The 17,081-nt window shown below is 42.0% G+C and overlaps 4 protein-coding genes across 5 annotated transcripts; 3 read left to right on the top strand and 1 right to left on the bottom strand.

The window, feature by feature from the left end:
* The first annotated feature begins 11 nt into the window (after window positions 1–11).
* LOC4800417 (uncharacterized) lies at window positions 12–3,277 on the top strand. The gene is made up of 3 exons (XM_001357659.4): window positions 12–729; window positions 797–2,044; window positions 2,112–3,277. The coding sequence occupies exons 1-3, from the start codon at window positions 311–313 to the stop codon at window positions 3,193–3,195; spliced, it is 2,751 nt and encodes a 916-aa protein (XP_001357696.3). The 5' UTR covers window positions 12–310; the 3' UTR covers window positions 3,196–3,277.
* Window positions 3,278–3,434: 157 nt separating this feature from the next.
* On the top strand, window positions 3,435–6,899 carry Ppi1 (Protein phosphatase 1c interacting protein 1). 2 transcript variants are annotated; one of them, XM_001357660.5, is made up of 4 exons: window positions 3,435–4,131; window positions 4,196–4,358; window positions 4,422–4,704; window positions 4,763–6,899. In XM_001357660.5, exons 1-4 carry the CDS (start codon window positions 3,597–3,599, stop codon window positions 6,785–6,787), a joined length of 3,006 nt encoding a protein of 1,001 aa, XP_001357697.5. In that variant the 5' UTR covers window positions 3,435–3,596; the 3' UTR covers window positions 6,788–6,899. The 2 variants fall into 2 exon arrangements, with proteins under 2 accessions (XP_001357697.5, XP_033232996.1); XM_033377105.1 differs by lacking the exon at window positions 3,435–4,131 and having other exon boundaries at window positions 4,223–4,358; window positions 4,405–4,704.
* Window positions 6,900–7,424: 525 nt separating this feature from the next.
* LOC4800419 (trypsin-1) lies at window positions 7,425–8,417 on the bottom strand. The gene is made up of 2 exons (XM_001357661.4): window positions 7,997–8,417; window positions 7,425–7,942 (listed from the first exon to the last, which is right to left on the bottom strand). The coding sequence occupies exons 1-2, from the start codon at window positions 8,384–8,386 to the stop codon at window positions 7,553–7,555; spliced, it is 780 nt and encodes a 259-aa protein (XP_001357698.3). The 5' UTR covers window positions 8,387–8,417; the 3' UTR covers window positions 7,425–7,552.
* Window positions 8,418–9,959: 1,542 nt separating this feature from the next.
* On the top strand, window positions 9,960–16,914 carry neo (ZP and PAN domain-containing protein neyo). The gene is made up of 8 exons (XM_033377107.1): window positions 9,960–10,199; window positions 13,059–13,530; window positions 13,626–13,786; window positions 13,910–14,111; window positions 14,606–14,857; window positions 14,920–15,851; window positions 15,933–16,133; window positions 16,230–16,914. Exons 2-8 carry the CDS (start codon window positions 13,079–13,081, stop codon window positions 16,340–16,342), a joined length of 2,313 nt encoding a protein of 770 aa, XP_033232998.1. The 5' UTR covers window positions 9,960–10,199; window positions 13,059–13,078; the 3' UTR covers window positions 16,343–16,914.
* Window positions 16,915–17,081: the final 167 nt, after the last annotated feature.

The following is a 17,081-nucleotide window of genomic DNA, read 5'->3' as shown; positions in this document are numbered from 1 at the left end:
GATTATGTAGTTTCTGATAAGAGTTAAAATGCTTAAACTAAGCAACGCTCATTTTCGAAACTCTGTTCCAGATGACCTAGTTTTAGAGAGATATTGAAACCTAGTGACCTGTGTTATATGTTATATCCTCGTATGTTCGGACATTGACAGTACCTGGGAATTTATTGCCTCTCAATCTTTTCTACACACGTTTTTTATGTACTGACCGAGGAGCTTTATAGTTTTAAATTTTAGCAAAGTTTTACCAAATCCGCAGACAGTAAACACATTTATAAACTCAATTTTTATATAAGTTTTACGCCTGCTCACCATGGAGCCCACACAGCAAACCTATAACTTCGACGTACTACTGGTCCAGTCTAAATTGTGTGAACCCGGTACGAGTAGTGACTACACTTACTCCATTCGGCTGTTCCAGAAATTTGAAGAGCTTCCCGAGGATCGTATGTTCGTGGAGGATTTCCCAATGGATCCTCTGGGTCAGTTTGTGGCCAGTCCCTGCGAGCTCATCGGCATTTTGACCTCGAAGGGGGTTTGCGTGACGGTTAGCAAAAGCGGGGATCTCCTCGGGGCCGGTAGCGCCCTGTTGACCCCGCTCTTGCTCCGCCAGCTTACCGATCCCACCTTTCTGGTCACCGAAACCATCCATCTAGATCTGTCAAAGGATAGGAAGGTGATTGAATCAGTCGAGATTATCATCAAGTTTAGCTCACTTCAACCGGAACTTGAGTGAGTATTCACCGAGTATTCGTGCATCCTATCAAGAATACTTAGTATGTTTTTTTGCCTATCTCAGCCCCGGACTTGTGCCCCTCGGTTGCTACGATGTTTGTCGGCCCGTTGATAAGTCCATCAACTATCGGGACGTAATCTTCACCCTAGGTCGCTCTGGTAAGTGTCCGGGCACATCGTGCATAACGGACCAGCGGCTGATGTCACATACCGGTGCCCCATTCCAGTGCGTTCACAACGACAGCTCGCGCGATGCCGGAGAGTGTGGTTGCACAGTAGCGGGTATTGAAATTCCCCCTGACCCAGCGGTGCACAGGGAAAAGGAACAAGGATTGCTGAAAGACCTGTTTAAGGAGCTAGGACTCGACAAGGCGCAGATTCCCGCTCCGCCTTGCAATTACGAGGAGTCCAGACGGTGGCACTGCCAGCGTTCATCACCGGTGAGCACGGACACAAACTCAAGTGACTGTCTTTATGACACTTGGTTGGAGGAAAAAAAGCAGAATTCGGGCAATGGACGGCTCTGCTTATCCGCATCGCAGCAGGAACTGATCCGCAGGAAGTTACTGGGTTCCTGTGACACGAATGAGCCAGAACTAAAGCAGGAGAAGTACAAGCGCCCGAATATTTGCCGCCTTTGCCAATCGGACATTAGCTGGCTCCCAAAAGTCGCCGGCTGTCCCTACTGTGGTTACAGGACTTTTGATACCATGAACTCCTGCGAGGAGCCCTACGACGTCTCGGCCACTGCACAGCAGCTGCTCCGTGACTGCCTCCGCAAAGAACCCTGTATAGTTTTCTCCGAGGAAGATAGAAAAGCTAATGCCAACTTACCTGACCCTAATCCCAACCTCCCTGAAGCGTGCGGATGCATGTCCGGACGGATCTGCACACGCTGTCGCATTCGCAAATTGTGCGATCAGTTCTTTACAGAGCAGGAAAATAGGTCCCAAAACGCCCGCGGAATTCAAAAAGACGGAAGTCAGCTAAAAAAGGGACAGTCACTAAAAAACATACCCTCGAGCACGTCGCAGCACCGCTCAAAGCTGATCACGATTTTCAGTGAGATGCGCAACATGTACGGTAAGAAGAAAGAGCAGACGGTGTCCGAGAAGAACTTACACGATGACCCCAATGCCGCGGCTTTTCGCGAAGAATGTGAGGCGGCATGCAACAGCACAAAGTTAGCTGGGGATCGACGCCGAGCTCGACCTTCGCAGGGAAAATCACTCAAAGGGATCGAAAAGGATTCGAAGAGGAAGAGCAAGAGAAAGAATCGCCAGGCTCGACTCCTCCGTTCGAGATCTAAGCGGTGAGCTGTGTTCGCATAGGACATTCCCAGATAATACATACTTATACAAACATTATCGGCTCCCCAGATACACGTACTTCGATATTCAGAAAAAAAAGGTGTGTCCCCACATTGGCCACAGACTATGCATCAGTGACAGCAAGTACACCGGCTACCGCAAGGTTCCCTGCCACATGGGCTGGATGTGGACAAAGAGCGATATGGCGCGCTTCAAGACCTGGCGGCCGGGTGCAATTTCCAGGCCAATACGACAACTGATGGCTTACTTCCTCAAGGACTTCCCCGTGGATACCATATGCCTCTCGCGCTACCACTACCGGAACAAAAGACCCGATTCAGAGGATCCATTGCAGGAGGCACTGGTGCAACATCCTACGCTGCACATTCTTAAGAAACGGGACGAATATATCATCACACTGCGTCCCCTGAAGGACCCACACTCGCTAGCGCTGTGCGCGAATCCCTATGCGGATATGAAGCCAGTGGTCTTTCGCATCACAAAGGATCCCAGTGCGGCCAGGCTGCGTGAGATGAAAATGCTCCTTACAGAGAAGGGATTCCCTCCTTGCAAGTGCAACAGGCCAGTAACTAGCTGCTATTGTCGCAGTCACATTGACAAAAAGCGCCTCGAGTACGAGGTGGAAAGCATGCTTAAGCAGCGGGGATGGCCGGAGAAGATAAAAACATTCTTCTACTCCCCAATTACGGGTGATGAGAGCGACAGCGAGGAAGAGTACGAATTCGGAGTCACTCCGCCTGCTGGGGTCATCAAGCCAGAACGACTGAAGAAGTCGCACGTGAAGCACACTGACACACAGTACGATGAGAACGACTGGGCCATGCCCAGTATGTTCCCTCATCCTCCGAATCCCTACGTCCAATACGGCGCCTGCGTGCTAGGTGAGCGAAAGAAACGCTTCGACTGGATATACGGCAAGGGCAACGTACACCAGGAGCCCAAAAAGCCTATTATGCGCAATAAGTCCAAGACAAAGAAAAAGAAGACACAGCCGGGACGCCAGGCAGGGGGATTTGATGACCCGAATATATTCCTGGCCCAATCTTCTACATCAAAAAAAAACTGGCACAAGTCCAACTCTCTCGACATGTCTTCCTTTACAAATGTATCCATGCAAATGCATTGGCATTGACCCGATCCTAGAATATTTCGACACTCCAGATACTCATAGGAACTCTGAACAATAAAGCTCGGAAAACTAGGCATTTAACTTATACCCTTATTTGGTAACCCATTAGACTCGACTTGAACTAACTGGACCACATACAAAAACAACATGTAAAAAAGTTCTGAGAAAAAAAATCGGAGTAAAAAGAGTGCCCTGAGATTTTCTTTCAGCAAACACTGTTTTTTTTAGTAGGACTCGTAGGACAGGAGCTCATTCTCTATTGATAGTTCAGGGCGTTAACTTGAAAGTTTTCAGGCCCGTAAAAATTGTTACAATTTATGTGAATTTTTCGTAGCGTTGCTCGCGTGCTTTAAATTATTTGTGCAAGGAAATTTTTAGACTCGTGTTCCAAATTTGATTGAACAATGGCCACCGTTGAGAAGAAGGAGAATGAGCAGGAACCCAAGACGCAGGACAAGCCAGTGAAGCAGGATAGAAAGAGTTATGACCACCACCGTTGTTTGGTGACCACCAAGATGGATAGGGACAGGGCCGACTATATGAGATGCACCACCAGGCAGAACAACCGGGAGAAGGAAATGTTCCCGAAGGACACCGATGTCTGCTGCTCGACCTGCCCTCCCAAGGGACAGACTGAACCGATCTGTCCTGGACCTGGTCAGAAAGGCAAGTCCAACAAGGACGCCATGCGGTGTTTCACGGTCAACATGGTCGTCCAGAAGCTGTACATGCCGGGCCGGGACTTCGAGTGCCAGGACAAACTGAGTATCAAGGTGGACATCTGCAAAGGGGTTGCTCCATGCCTTAAAGCAGATCGCATCAACGCGCTATGTCTGCCCCCCGAGCCGCTAAAGACCTTCCCAATGGTGGGTGAGTGTCTGGCAAAGAGTCTGACGGAGGGCATCTCCCTCGCAGTCGTCTATATGAAAAAGGAGATAGGTACGTACTAACAGCAGCCACCTTCTAATGTTAATGTTCTAAAATCAACCTCAATCTCGTAAAGGTCGAGGCTGCTATGTGCTTCCCGAGTCAGTCATCTTGCGCATGTGCAACACTGTGCAGCAAGTGGTGCACACTGCCAACGTGGAGCTCACCTGCCGTGGGTGCACCGTTGGTATGGCCACCGTGAGAATCTCTATGCAGATGCGGTGCCAAGACATGAAAGAGTAAGTAGCACTACTGACGGAACCTGAAGCCACCTAAATGCGATAGCCCCTGAACTTCAATAGAGAAATAGACAGGACCGCCTCCGGTCTATATTCGGAGAGCGATGATCTCAAGGAATGCATCGAAAAGTTTGTGGACCAGCAGGACGTCTTTTTCATGGTGGGGGACAGCTCTCAAACATTTCCATCCTCCTCCACCGACCCATGTCTAGGCTTCAGGCCCGATGACGTGGAGCAGTCCGACCACCGTTGCTCGGACCCCCGCAGCAGCCTTTCCAAGTTCCGCACCCTCAACATGCGCAACGTCAACGACGCCGGCATCCTAAACAAATGCTGTGGCCCCGAGGTGAGTATTCACCCTCTCAAATACCCTCACTTCACAACCGAAAGGCAAACTATTTCAGGGCCAGCCCATGAAGCTGGTGGACATGGCAGGACCCTACGCAGTCTATGGCTGCCCAGACGCGGACGACTCTTGCCTCACCATTGAACCTCCAAGAGGCCCCTCGGATCAGTTCTCGCCCGAACGACAGGCGGCGTACGGGGATGGCACCACCAACCGCCTGTGCCATCAAGTGTCGTTGCCGGACCTGAAGCAGATGCTTATCAGCTCGTGTCGCGTGTGCCAAGTCTGTGGGGAGGACGTATCTTGGCTGCCAAAGATTGGGGCCTGTCCATACTGCGGCTACAAGCCAGTGCCCATATTCAAGGAGAAGCCATATGACGAGGAGGCAACAGCTGAGAAAATCCTGCTGACCCATTTAGAGCAGCCTGACGATGCAGCCTGCTTTGCTCTTGGCTCTATGAGTGGCTGCTCTGGCAGAAGTGTCGCAGAAGATGGGCCCACGTCGGAGGCGTTCGATGCCATAGTGCGGGACTACGAGCTGCTGAAAAAGAGTATTAAGAAGTCAGCTGGCGTTGATCTTTGTCCCCATACCCGCAAACAGCCGCGTTTGTCTATAGCCAAGGAAGCCGAAGACAAGCGACCGGAACTGCATCTAGCCAGTGTATTTGCAGAGCTCAAGGAGCTGTTCAAAGATAAGTCCAACGAGAGGAGTCCGAAGATCGAGGAGATTTGCGAAGAGGCTTGCAACCTCTCCAGAGTATCCAAGAAACGCCATTCCGGGAAACCTTCACACGTCAAGGATAAGGGCAAGATGTTGAAGGATTCTTGCGTAGAGCCCAAGCAACGCAAGAAGCGACCCTCACGCCGAAAAATGCCCTTCAAGTCCAAGTTCTACGCAATGCTACCCAGAGAAAGAGAGGGACATGCGGCGCGCAACCATGCTCACTGCTTTGACGGGGATTCGAAGGTGCCCAGCCACATGGGATGGCTCTGGACCGCCCACCCCCTGGCCAAGAAGCCGGGGTGGCGACCGGGTGCTATCCGACGATCCATACGAGAGCTGATGCGCTACTTTCTCAAGGACTACCCCGTGGACACCATACCCGTGTCGAAGTACATGACCTACTACAATCACAAGCCGCCACCGCCGGCCGATTACGAGGAGAAGCCCGAGGACCTGGTGCAGGTGCCGACGCTGCACATCGAGAAGAAGAACGACGAGTTCATCATCACTCTGCGCCCACTCAAGGACACGGAAACACTGAAACGGTCCGCCAACCCCTATGTCAACATGAAACCCGTACAGTTCCGCATCGTAAAGAATCCATTACTGAAGGAGGTGCGGGACTTAAAGCGCTGCCTCAAGAGCATGGGATTCAGCAAGTGCTCCTGTCACAAGCCCGTTACCGAGTGCTACTGCCGCAGCTTCATCGACAAAAAGCGCCTGGTCTACCAACTCAAAAAAGAGTGCGAGCGACGCCAGATCGACAGCTGTGAAGAAGACCTCGTCCTCTCTGAAACCACCGACAGTGAGGCTGAGTATGAGTTTGGAGTCACCCCGCCGGCCGGCCTCATGCATCCTGAACGACTGAAGAAGTCGCACGTGAAGCACACTGACACACAGTACGATGAGAACGACTGGGCCATGCCCAGTATGTTCCCTCATCCTCCGAATCCCTACGTCCAATACGGCGCCTGCGTGCTAGGTGAGCGAAAGAAACGCTTCGACTGGATATACGGCAAGGGCAACGTACACCAGGAGCCCAAAAAGCCTATTATGCGCAACAAGCCAAAGACCAAGAAGAAGAAGGCACAGCCGGGTCGTCAAAAGGGTGGCTTCATCAGCGAAACACTGGACAGCTTCGCCGGCCTAACGCAGACTTACGATCAACAGGAGTATTCCAATGATTTTACCTCCCCGCTCAGCGGACACCGTATGCGTCTCTTGAACCAGGCTGCCTATCCGCCAACGGCTCCCCAAAGACTGTGGAGCGAGGGAACAGGGATGGGTAAGCGCAGTGAGAAGTTCGTTAGATTCGACACCTATCCAGTAAACTATTTCTCCGTCGGGAATCTTTCCTAGCCAGTCAAAAATGGTCACACCGTACTACATATATTCGAGCAAGTCGACCGATATTTCTAAAAACACTTATAAATTTCAGGCCCACGACATTAAATTATTATTTTCAATAAAATAACTAAATAACATCATTCATTTGTGTCTTGTTAGTACTCTGCACAGTGTTCCTTTTATGTTGTATATATTCTATATGTTGATTCCAATTTTTACAGGTTATACTTACCGACTTGTTCTTATCCAAACAAGAGGAAGTTTCATATCAGATATACTACAAAGCATCATCACAAATAGAAAATTTACAGTGCTTTTCTGAAAAAATATCCTATACCAGCATCATCGGCGTTCAGCGTTTCAGTTTAGCACGCGGGGCCAGGAGGTCTGCCAACCCCGGTTGATTCGGGGCCTATTCGCTTTTGCATACAAATTTACGAGTTTCTTATTTCAATATAACATATGTTCCGAAATTCCGTATTCGATTACCTTAAATAGGGAAGTTTTTTTCGAGCTGCTTAAATACAAAATCAGTCTTCTCTCAATGCTATTGTTAAATGCGAAAGTGGTCATCCGCCTTGCAATGATAGCACTTAATCGACTAACAAATAATATGCTGTGCCGAGAGATAATAGCACCAATTGAATAATTTTGTTTGCTTTGCCACCGGTCTACTGCCATATAACTAGTAATTATTTCGTTATTCTCTTATTCTTTGCTCTTCTTTTGATTACACTAAATTTTTTTACATTTTCGTTATGATAATTTTTGGTATTGTTAATCCTTTTCAGTGTTCAGTTTTTTCATAAGATTGTTTAACCAAATTGACAAAGTCTCAATTCGTGCATAGACTCCAGGCTTTTTCTTTAATGCACATCCAATTCCCCATGACACAATGCCAATCAATTCCTCTCTCACTACTAAGGGGCCGCCAGAGTCCATATGACAGGCGTCCACACCCCCATTATTTATATATCCAGCACAAATCATACGTTCCGTAACTCTATTTCCGAGTAAATTTCTACAAACTGTCTGATTGACAATTGGCACTCGGGCGAAATGTAAAACTTGTGTACTGGCACCGTCTGCAGTTGTAAAGCCCCATCCGGCAATGGTTGCAAATGAGCCATCGGCTATCTTTCTATGATTCATCCCAATAGCTTTTACCTGGAAAAGAAAACGTAAATATGTTGGAGCAGGTAGAACGCTCATATCACAAACTTTTCTGGAGTAAGTCAACTCATTGACTAATCGTATTAATCCAATGTCATAATCCATTGACTTGGCAGACCATTTTTCATGGTAATGAATTGAAGCAACCGAGAATAGTTGTCCATCTGTAGGAGACCGCGTTGATCCACCAACTTTGACTTTTAGCAGGCGTCGCGGTATGCCGGCAAGGCAATGGGCCGCTGTTACAATAGTACGATTATTTACTATTGAGCCGCCACAATGGTGGTTGCCGTATAGCTGCAAGGATACTATATATGGTACGTTAACAATATCAGTCGGATATCCGCCTACTATGCGGGGACTCTGACGATTTTCTTCAGAAGCTAAAAAAAAACGGAAGAGAATAAACAAAATGTGCACCGACTTTAATTTGTACATCGTTTAACTCAGTCTTAGACAATAACCGTATTGCCCTAAAAATGAATCTTATTTATACACGCTGAAATAGGCATTGGAATATAGCATTGAAAATAATGAGCCAACAGTAATACAAGTTTGGAACATTATTTTGTAATTAAGAAAGACACTTTTCTTATCACTGAGTTTTCTTGAAAAGTATATTTCAATACTGGCACGTTGCCGATTGAGCACTTTTCTCATTAGTAATGAAGTTGCAGGCTAATTAAACATTTTCAAAAGTAAATTTAACGTAAAAGGGCAATAATATGTTGTTTCCATGAAACACACATTCTTATTTTACGCTCTGAAGTAATGATAGCACGATCACCATCTTCCGTTCTTTGTAGTTTTATTGTAATTATTGTATTGTAAATTTAACTTAAAAGGGCAATAATATGTTGTTTCCATGAAACACACATTCTTATTTTACGTTCTGAAGTAATGATAGCACGATCACCATCTTCCGTTCTTTGTAGTTTTAATCATGGAGCACACAGTTGTGTATGTCCATTTTGATACATTACTCTTACTTCAATAACAATCTATTGAAATCTAATGAGTAATAGCTGTTCAAAAATTATACGAGGATTAACAAAGGTTGACTGTTTTTACATTTTGACTCTATTTAACACTCAATCAACTTTTTAACTGTATCAGGCTAATGGCCATATTTGTTTATATGTACATATATACATACATATTTATTGTTTACTCCATTTGTTATCCAAGCACGACCCGTTTCTTGAGAAAATCGGACCCCAAACTAATTTGCATTTGCTTGACCCATAAATTTGGAAATCAAACACCGTTTGATGGGCTATTCTTATTTTACATACTTTGAAAGCAACGCCAGCTTGCGGAGCAGCAATCTGATGTCTTTGCCAAAAATGTGGGCTAATCAACTTTCTGAGAGCTTGTGAAATATCATTGATCTAGCCGTAAATGCTACCCGAAATATAACAAATAAAGTCAAAATGTAGCCCACACAAATTGTATAGGCAGCTTTGGTTTAATCCGATTAAGCCTTAACGACAAGAAAATGAGAAAATAGGGAAAAAACCATTTCACATGTACAATATTAGTGAAAGTGAAAAGTATATAAAAGTAAGTAACATTTGTAAGCTTAGAAAACCCTATTACCACGTCAATTTTGTACTCGTGGGCCTGTATTTTATACGTTAACAGGTTCATACCAAAATTAATAGAGCTTGTATGGCGGAAACGTTGTTTTTGTAGGTACACATGTACATATGTACGAACGAGCATGTTATTAACAGGCGAAGAGAACAGAGAAAGAGAGAAAACAGTGCACAGTGTTCTCGATCGTTGAAGTATGAATGTGTAGAGTTTTTGTGGAGACTTTTTACAGGTGAGATTTACCATGCTTACAATTTCTTTTCATTTGAGATTCTTTCAAGCATCCATTGCCTTAAGACTTTCTTTTGTCAGAATTCCTCTGTTTCTCTTTCCAATTTCATTCTCTTGAAAATGTTGGGTCTCCAGCTTCAAGCAGGTAGTGTGCTGCCGCATTTCTTGAAGACCAACACACCTGGCTGCGCCTTCAGAACTTCTTTATCTAATTTTTATAACAAGTCACTTGGTGGCATTGAAGATTTCAGTTCTGCGTCAACCATTGAATGGTCAAGTTCGGTTTCTTCTTTGTATCCTCTGTAAAGTGCAACTTCTTTCGAAAGTGTTTCCCTATTCTGTTGTGATTAGTGTGATAAGCTAGAGCCTGTATTACGGGATTGACTGTAAACGTGTGTAAATCGATTTTTGAACTGGTGCTTAGGTAATTTGTTATTTTGTCCATGGTATAAAACTGTTCAGATTACTGTTACTAAGCTATAAAATTTGTTGTTACTAGTTGGCCTTTTAGAGAGCAACAATGAAAAATTTCACTACTTTTCTTTTGAATCTATACATTATAAAAACTGTTGTTTATTTATTGAGAATTCCAGCTGCATATTATAGTTTTTAATGACTCCCAATGTGCCAAACACAGTAATCGTTCAAGTTAATTTCTTAAGTCTTTGGCTTGAAACAAACCGCTATGCAAGATACGCGAAGACAGCTATGTAAACCTTTGCTCTAACTGAAGAATAACTAAGAAAAATCACAAAAAAGTATTAACCGGTTTATTCGAACAGCAGCGATCAAGCTGATGGACGACTATGCAAGCATTGAAAAAAGGGATAGAATCATTCTGAATAAGTGAACTGAGATGGAGGAAAAGAAGATGTTGCAGCAACCGGTGTAGAAACGCACTAAGGCAAGGAACTCTTTAATAGTGATATAGCCTCATAGTTCCGTCAAAACATTAGCAAACATAAGGTTGAAAATACTCTTTCAGCTTGACTGGCTGCTTGTTGGACGTGAATAGGGCACGGTTGGCTTATTCGACAGACAGTGGAAAATAGTTAGCAGCAAAAAGTAAACTTAAGCACTTACAGAGAGAGATTCATATATTACGCCGTGTGGCATGAAATTCTAAAGGTTTCTGTACCAGAAAAGAAGCACCCTATGTAGATGTAAACATAGTTTAGCCCTTTTTTTTAATATACGTATGTCGCCAGAAAAAATAATTATGTGACTACACGTTCTATCTTTTAGCTACATAAATGAAAAACCAAATTTTTAATAATTTTATAAAATGGAATACGCACAATTAATTGAGTACAATAAATTCACCAGATTGAACAGTATTTTCCCCTTCTAGTGAATAATCAAATGAAATCATTAACACATTTAGAATGGTGAAAGTTTTCGGCGGTTCCTTTCAGAGTTCGGATTTCTATTGACTTTTAGCTGGTGCTGATTTTAAATTACATCATGCATCCGAAAATAAGCGAAGTGTGAATCGAAGTGAAGTCCGTCAAAGTATGGAAAGTTCTTATTTTAAAGCACATTTAAGTATAACTGAGACATACTATTTATTCAAATTATTATTTTCTATATTAATATCAGCAGCCGTGCTTGGTTTCATAGGGGGAATATCGTGTTAAACCATTTTCCATTAATAAATGGTAGATTTTGAACAAAAAATGTAGGCTATAAGTGACTAATTGTACTAATCGGATGAGATCAACGGCATAGTTAGGCAGTGCCACTTCCTTCTGGCGTCCATACCGGTTAGGTTCGAACTGATCTCCGCGGGCACTGCAACCTATACATATGTATGTATGTACATATGTCTATGCACAGCAAGACAACTTTTTGACGATAATCATTGACCTAATTCTTCTGCCGCTTTCTACAAGCTTTGTGTATATAAAAATGGTCATGGACTTGTTATAACGCAGCTTCCCGAGTGGTCATTCCTTACATGCTACATTGGCATTCCTGTACGTGTGCACCAGACCGACAAGTTAAGATTTGTTGGGCAAAAATAAAATTTAAAAATAATGCTCAAAAATCTTTCAAGCATATTATTTTTGTAAATGTAATGGGTTTTTTAGACCGCTGCGTAAACCGTAATAAGTAAATCGTTTTCTATGTAAATATAATGTACATGTATGTACATATGTATATTTGGTGAAACTACTATGGTAACTGGTCAGTTTGGGGATGGGTCCAAAGTACCGTAGCCAAGACAGGTTAGGGTGCCTGGTGGATGGTTGGCATTGGCGGTAATGCATACAATCGACTTGCAATCTTGTTGCACGCTCATTTTGCTTCGAAATGTATATTCATAAACATCCACACAGAATAACTGTTAGAATAGCGAGCCTGACGGAAAATTATAAATATGTATGTATGTTTTTTATACAGTTAGTATTTTAAGAGCTAGTACAATAGGTCATGCTTCAAATGCTTTTCTAATTAAAAACTCTACAAGAAATTATAATCGGACATGAAAGTATTAAAGTTGTATTGTGCAATAACCTATGTACATATGTATGTCTATACATTAACACACACGCACATATGTCTAATACAAAATTTAGTGTATGAACGTAATCAAAAATGTTGATTTGGTGCAATGTATAGATTATATACTTCAACCGAACTCTGTTCTAAACCGATATGTACTTCGGGTAGAATTAGAGTTCATGAACCCTGATAGTCTTAACAGCACAACCGTCAATCATAAACGATGGCCATTAACTTAGCAGTTGCGCAAGAATATAACTCAGCGAACCAGAAAAATATAAGCTCACACTCCCTACAATTTTAAGAATAGTTGTGAATAGTGCAATAAGGTCGTCGACGTGCCAGGTTAATATACTCGTAAGCTGCGCCGCCATAACAAATTTTGTATCCGAGATGTTGCTTTTCTGAGGGATTTCATTATTTTCGTTACGTCTTATGAAAACAACATTAATTTAAGAAGATTGAGATGGTGCGAGCTTAGTAGACAACAATATTAACGCCCTAATATATATATATATGTAAAATTTTATATTTAACTGTCTGCTAGGAAAATACATCATATTCGCAGTAAAATAAGCAATTTGAAATACAGGTCTTTCTTTATATATAAATTTTTCTTTCTGTTTTTAAACATACAATCAATCTTCTTCAAATGTTGTTTATTTTGAATATCTCTCATTGTTGCTCTCCTACTGCATATAGCGGTGTAAAACGATTTGACATACATTTTTTTTTTTGTTATGTTTTTTAAACATTCATTATTTTTGGTTACTTGCAGATAGAAGCCATATCGTTATAATGGCTAAGACGCCGCAACGCATAAATTTAATGCGTCAAATATTTCTAGCGCTAATGTTATATAGCGTTGCTACAGCGAAAGAACATTTACGAATGCGCCGATTAGCCGTAGAGTCCGTTACAGCAGCAGTACCCTCTGTTAACAAAGAAAATGTTCTTGAACAGATTGCCAATCCTACAGAAATACCAGCATCAAAGGCAAAGACTACTGAAGTAAATACTAGTAGTCATCAATTTGCTTCACAAACTGAGCCAGTTTTAATCTTAACTGGTACAGATCCAGCACATACGGCTGAAACACGCAACTCAGCTCTTGACTTGTCGGCCGCTTCAGATTTAGACTCAAAGGAAGTCGTATCCAGCTCATCTGGTTCTGAAGAGGGTGGAATTTATTATGATAATGCACCGATAGATTGTAATCCTGATCTTGTAGGCTTTGAAATTGTTACAGGGTGAGTAAAAAACTGAATTACACTTTTACAATAAGGTATTGAATGAATTCCATTACTATAATTCCATAATAATTCTATTACTATAATTTCAATAGATATGTGTTCTCAGCTCCTGAAAAACTTATGGATTCTCTGCCAGGCACGCTAATGCTTACTGATTGCCTGGACACGTGTAGGAAAAATAAAACTTGTCAGTCAGTTAATTACGAAACAGGACTTTGCGTGCTCTTTTCCGCCCACGCTGATCAGTTGCCAGGTAGGCAAATTCAAGCATCATATATAAACATATCATTCAGTTGCTAATATAAATTAGTACTAGCAATTCAATAATTCCTAATTGGCCTATTTTTACCTCTTTACTTATTTTTACTTCTTTTAGGTGCTCTTACAAAATCACAATTTCCCGTGTTTACAATTTATGCGCAAAAATCATGCCTTTCCGTGAAACCTTGTGCTCGAGCTTGGTATGTCGATCGTGTTCAAAACTATAAGCTAAAAACGGAAGTTAAGCGTTCCGTGTCGCTGACGTCAAGGCGCGAGTGCTTTGAACTTTGTCTGAGCGAAACAGAATTCACATGCAGGTAAGAACTCTTACGATTCGAGTTTTCAGTCCACAAAAAAAAGACTGGCGTGTGGCGTGGCTGAAACTTTAACATAACCTTATATCTGATGAATACAGTATGTATATGTACATATACATATGTATGTATGCAAGTAGCAAAAACACCTAGAGAGGAACAAAGAACTATATAAGTGCATACATATGTACATACATACATATGTAGATGGCATAGGAACAATCGGTCAAAGGAAAACTCGTAATGGGAAAAACTGTTTTTTGTAGAAAAAGTAACAAAACCTAATCCATTAAAAATCGGAATATTATATCATACAGCTACTATAAGAACCATCGGCTGTAAGACATTTCTGAGAAAAATACTTTTTTAATACACTATCCAACCACATAACTCAGACAAATGGAACAATTGAAGAATAGATTAATATATATAGCTTAGAAAAACCTCTTATCATTTGGTATAAATACATTTTTAAAAGATTGTTTCTAACTTTATAGATCAGCTAACTATGATCGAGTCTCTGGAACATGTGAACTGAGTGAGTTTGATCGATTAACTTTGGCTGGCTCGAACGCTTTTCAGACACAAGAAGGAAGTGACTATCTGGAAAATCACTGCATCGACGAACCAAATAAGTTGTGCGAATTTAAGCGTCTACCCGGACGTATACTAAAAACAGTCGATTCTGTATATCAGGAAGTAAGCAGTATTGATGAGTGTCGAGAGCTTTGCCTCAATTCCCCTTATAGGTGAGAAAAATATATTGACTTTTATTTAGAATTTTTGTTAATATTGATGTTTCTACGACTAGATGTCACTCGTATGACTACAACGACACTGGGGACATGGTATGCCGCTTATCTCACCATAGTCGTGCCACTCTCGCTGATGTCCAAGAACCTTTCCTGGAGGTTCCTGAAGCCTCAACCTACGAGTTGACATCTTGCTATAACGTGACTATAGAGTGCGGTGGCGGAGATATGCTGGCTCGTATACGCACCTCGAAACTGTTTAATGGAAAAGTGTACGCCAAAGGTTCCCCTAAATCCTGCGCAATTGATGTTCAGAGCGCATTAGATTTCGAATTTCGTATGAATTACCATGACTTAGAATGTAACGTCCGCCAGAGCAGTTCGGGACGTTACATCAATGATATAATTATACAGCACCATGACATGATAGTAACGTCGTCAGACTTGGGTTTAGCATTGGCCTGTCAGTATGATCTAACAAATAAGTCTGTTAGCAATGGCGTTGACCTAGATGTGCGCGGCGATATTATGCCAGCACTTTCTGAGGAAGTCATTGTCGACTCACCAAATGTGATAATGCGTATAACCTCCCGAGATGGCTCAGATATGATGCGCTCTGCTGAAGTAGGAGATCCACTGGCGTTAAAGTTTGAAATTGTTGACGAGCAAAGTCCATATGAGATCTTTATTCGTGAGTTGGTAGCTATGGACGGCGTAGATAACTCGGAAATTACCTTGATCGACTCTAATGGATGCCCAACCGATCACTTCATCATGGGTCCCATTTATAAGGAGTCCCTTACCGGCAAGGTTTTACTCTCCAATTTCGACGCGTTTAAGTTTCCTTCAAGTGAGGTCGTTCAGTTCCGGGCACTAGTGACACCTTGCATGCCGAGCTGTGAGCCAGTCCAATGCGACCAGGAAGACACCAGCGGTGAATTTAGATCATTGGTGTCCTATGGTCGAAAGCGAAGGTCTCTTAATATAACAGGTAATTTATTGTTCAAGCTGAGTAAAGTTTGGATGAATATTCTATATATTTACTATATATGAAACCGTTTATCCTCCATAGATAATATGTCACGTACGCGTCGGGATATCGATATGTCAATGAAATCTATCCCCAGTGACATGTTGCTGGTTCAGTCAATTCAAATCACAGACAAATTCGGCTTTAAACCCAATAAGCAAGAAAGTGGCGATTATTATGATGGCAATGAAACCACATTTACAGCTAGTGAAGAAGGCCATGGATTCTGCGTGAACGCAATTGGTAAGATAATTTCTGAAATGATAACGTTTAACTATCATAATTAACTTAATTATTATTTCGCGTTTTTTCCAATCATTACTCACCTTTTTCGTCTAGGTCTCATTACAGCCGCCACAATATTTTTGCTTACTCAGCTGGCTATTATAGCCATTTGGACCTATTGCTATCAACGCCGTCAGAAGCTACAACCGTATCAACACTCTTATTAAGCCCAACCATTATTCTAATATATTTATACATAATTCTAATCAGCTTAATTATAAGTCAGCTTCAAAAGGTGCAATCTATATTTACGCAATGTTATGCTGAATATCCGCTAAGAATACCCGTCGTCCTGATATAACAACCGCTATTTGTCTTATCTAGTCAGTGCACGATTTCAGAGAAATTACAATTATTTTGTTTTGTTCGGTGGAATTCAAAATGTTGGCAATACAGCCATGGCGTAAAACATTATACTGTGTTATGTTTTATATGTTCTATCTAACAACTTCCTTACTTATAAATGAAGTTTGACTTCTGCATTGAACTTCTTTTGTGACTTTGGAAAAAATATTGTTCATATTTGTAAAACCATATGATTATACTTATTGATCGGAATCATAGTTCTATTAGAGCGCCCTATTATCTGTGTCGTATGTGAAATAGTTTAACTAAGAAATCTAATTTATTTTATATAAATAGCAAATAGCAATTTTATGTCTGATCTAAACTAATTCAACAATAATCGAATTGAAGTCTTTTATTATTATTAAAACTTAAGAACTTAAATAAAATATGATTATTAGTGCACTTTATTAAATGGGTGTTCGTTTAACCAACGTCTTTAATTTACTTTTAGAACGCAAATACTATTTCAATAAAGTTTTTTATGAATGCATTGCATATGCTTGGTACTTCTATGTCATATGTCATATAAGTCATATGTATGTATGTACATATTTATGT

Source organism: Drosophila pseudoobscura, chromosome 2 (genome assembly GCF_009870125.1).
Source record: "Drosophila pseudoobscura strain MV-25-SWS-2005 chromosome 2, UCI_Dpse_MV25, whole genome shotgun sequence".
Classification (NCBI taxonomy): Eukaryota; Metazoa; Arthropoda; class Insecta; order Diptera; family Drosophilidae; genus Drosophila; species Drosophila pseudoobscura.
The sequence above is the reverse complement of the archived record's forward strand: the minus strand, read 5'-3'. Positions and strand labels throughout refer to the sequence as shown.

What these genes read in the sequence shown, in the direction of transcription:
- LOC4800417 (XM_001357659.4), top strand. Translation starts at nt 311, where the DNA reads ATGGAGCCCACACAGCAAACCTATAACTTCGACGTACTACTGGTCCAG. An exon ending in TCACTTCAACCGGAACTTGA is followed by an intron (nt 730 to 796) that starts GTGAGTATTCAC and finishes TGCCTATCTCAG; the next exon opens with CCCCGGACTTGTGCCCCTCG. An exon ending in CTCCGTTCGAGATCTAAGCG is followed by an intron (nt 2,045 to 2,111) that starts GTGAGCTGTGTT and finishes TCGGCTCCCCAG; the next exon opens with ATACACGTACTTCGATATTC.
- LOC4800419 (XM_001357661.4), bottom strand. Translation starts at nt 8,386, where the DNA reads ATGTACAAATTAAAGTCGGTGCACATTTTGTTTATTCTCTTCCGTTTT. An exon ending in AGTTGACTTACTCCAGAAAA is followed by an intron (nt 7,943 to 7,996) that starts GTTTGTGATATG and finishes TTTCTTTTCCAG; the next exon opens with GTAAAAGCTATTGGGATGAA.
- Ppi1 (XM_001357660.5), top strand. Translation starts at nt 3,597, where the DNA reads ATGGCCACCGTTGAGAAGAAGGAGAATGAGCAGGAACCCAAGACGCAG. An exon ending in CGGTGCCAAGACATGAAAGA is followed by an intron (nt 4,359 to 4,421) that starts GTAAGTAGCACT and finishes GAACTTCAATAG; the next exon opens with AGAAATAGACAGGACCGCCT. An exon ending in ACAAATGCTGTGGCCCCGAG is followed by an intron (nt 4,705 to 4,762) that starts GTGAGTATTCAC and finishes AAACTATTTCAG; the next exon opens with GGCCAGCCCATGAAGCTGGT.
- neo (XM_033377107.1), top strand. Translation starts at nt 13,079, where the DNA reads ATGGCTAAGACGCCGCAACGCATAAATTTAATGCGTCAAATATTTCTA. An exon ending in GGCTTTGAAATTGTTACAGG is followed by an intron (nt 13,531 to 13,625) that starts GTGAGTAAAAAA and finishes TAATTTCAATAG; the next exon opens with ATATGTGTTCTCAGCTCCTG. An exon ending in GAAACAGAATTCACATGCAG is followed by an intron (nt 14,112 to 14,605) that starts GTAAGAACTCTT and finishes CTAACTTTATAG; the next exon opens with ATCAGCTAACTATGATCGAG.